This window comes from Eschscholzia californica, unplaced genomic scaffold (assembly GCF_041429995.1).
Source record: "Eschscholzia californica isolate CP2 unplaced genomic scaffold, dmEscCali1.0.p SCAF_3, whole genome shotgun sequence".
Classification (NCBI taxonomy): domain Eukaryota; kingdom Viridiplantae; phylum Streptophyta; class Magnoliopsida; order Ranunculales; family Papaveraceae; genus Eschscholzia; species Eschscholzia californica.
Genome location: NW_028238420.1, coordinates 25,026,110 through 25,027,482, shown reverse-complemented (window position 1 = coordinate 25,027,482; position 1,373 = coordinate 25,026,110). Strand labels below are relative to the sequence as shown.

Here is a 1,373-nt window from a genome sequence, read left to right as displayed (position 1 = left end):
GCCACAGCTTTGCCTTAACGGGCTTCTATGGAAGCCCATATAGTAAAAACCGGATGGCCCCATGGGATACCCTTAGAAATCACAAGATTGAAACTTCAGTCCCTTGGGAAGTAATAGGGGACTTAAATACTATCTTACATCCTTCGGAAAAGGAAGGAGGAAGATAAGAGATCCCTAATTATGTCACTAAAATCAACCAGGCTATTAACAATATGGGTCTTGGAGATGCGGGTTATAGAGGCACGACCTTTACTTGGACCAATAGGCAGTTTAAGGGCACGCTCATTAAAGAGAGGTTGGACCGGGCCCTCACGAACCATAGTTGGCTTGTGGACATTCCCTCATCCCTAGTGACTCATTTGTCCGGGGTTGGGTCTGACCACAGTCCAATTTTATTGACTACCAATGCCACTTCTAATCTGGGCAATAGACCTTTCAAATTTATCCAGACTTGGATGTCTCACCCTGAATGTGGTGATTTCATTCGGGATCACTGGCCCTCTAACACCAATCCTATCCAGCCCAAACTGAATCAATTAGCTATTAATCTTGCCAGATGGACAAACAAGTGTTTGGTCACCTCGACTACCGGATTCGCAATCTGACTGAGGCGCTCCAGAACACAGACAGCTTTGAGATCTACCAAGATTTAAATAACAAACTAGAGGAAGCGTATACTCAGCTGGAGAGTCTTTGGAAAGAGAAATCCAGGAATGATCATATCCAACTAGGTGACCAAAACACTAAGTTCTTCCATGCTAAAGCCATTAATCGTAATAGGAAGAACCGTATTACGACCATTAAGGACAATAATGGTTGTTGGATACAGGAGGCTTCTGATATAGCCAACATTTTCTCTGCCAATCTGCGCAACATCTCCACTACTGCTGATCCTAGCTTCTCTAACGAGCTTCTGGATCTTTTTGCTGATCAGATTACTGACAACCAAAATTTTGTCCTCACCTGTGTCCCTAATGAGACGGAAATTTATAATTCCGTCAAGTCTCTTAAATCCGACTCGGCTCCGGGCCCGGATGGATTCCCTCCCCTTTTTTACCAGTCTAACTGAGATACCGTGAAACCTGATATCATCAAGTTAGTCTCTAAGTTCTTTCTTCATAATCACCTTCCTGAGCAAGTCAATCACACTCACATCTGCCTTATTCCCAAAACCAAAACCCCTCAGTCTACGGCAGACTATCGCCCTATTAGTCTTCTGAATACCACCTATAAAATAATTACCAAGATTCTGGCTAAACGTCTCAAACTCGTTCTTCCTAATATCATTTCCCCGTTTCAAGCAGCTTATGTTCCAGGGAGACAGATCACCGACAACATTATTATCAGCCAGGAGGTGGTTCACTCTTTCAAAC

General features: G+C 43.6%; 1 protein-coding gene across 1 annotated transcript; it reads left to right on the top strand.

Annotated features, from left to right (window-relative positions):
• The first annotated feature begins 556 nt into the window (after positions 1 to 556).
• LOC147549171 (uncharacterized) lies at positions 557 to 1,069 on the top strand. Its single transcript, XM_086668253.1, has one exon. It carries the CDS (start codon positions 557 to 559, stop codon positions 1,067 to 1,069), a length of 513 nt encoding a protein of 170 aa, XP_086524379.1.
• The last annotated feature ends 304 nt before the right edge of the window (positions 1,070 to 1,373 follow it).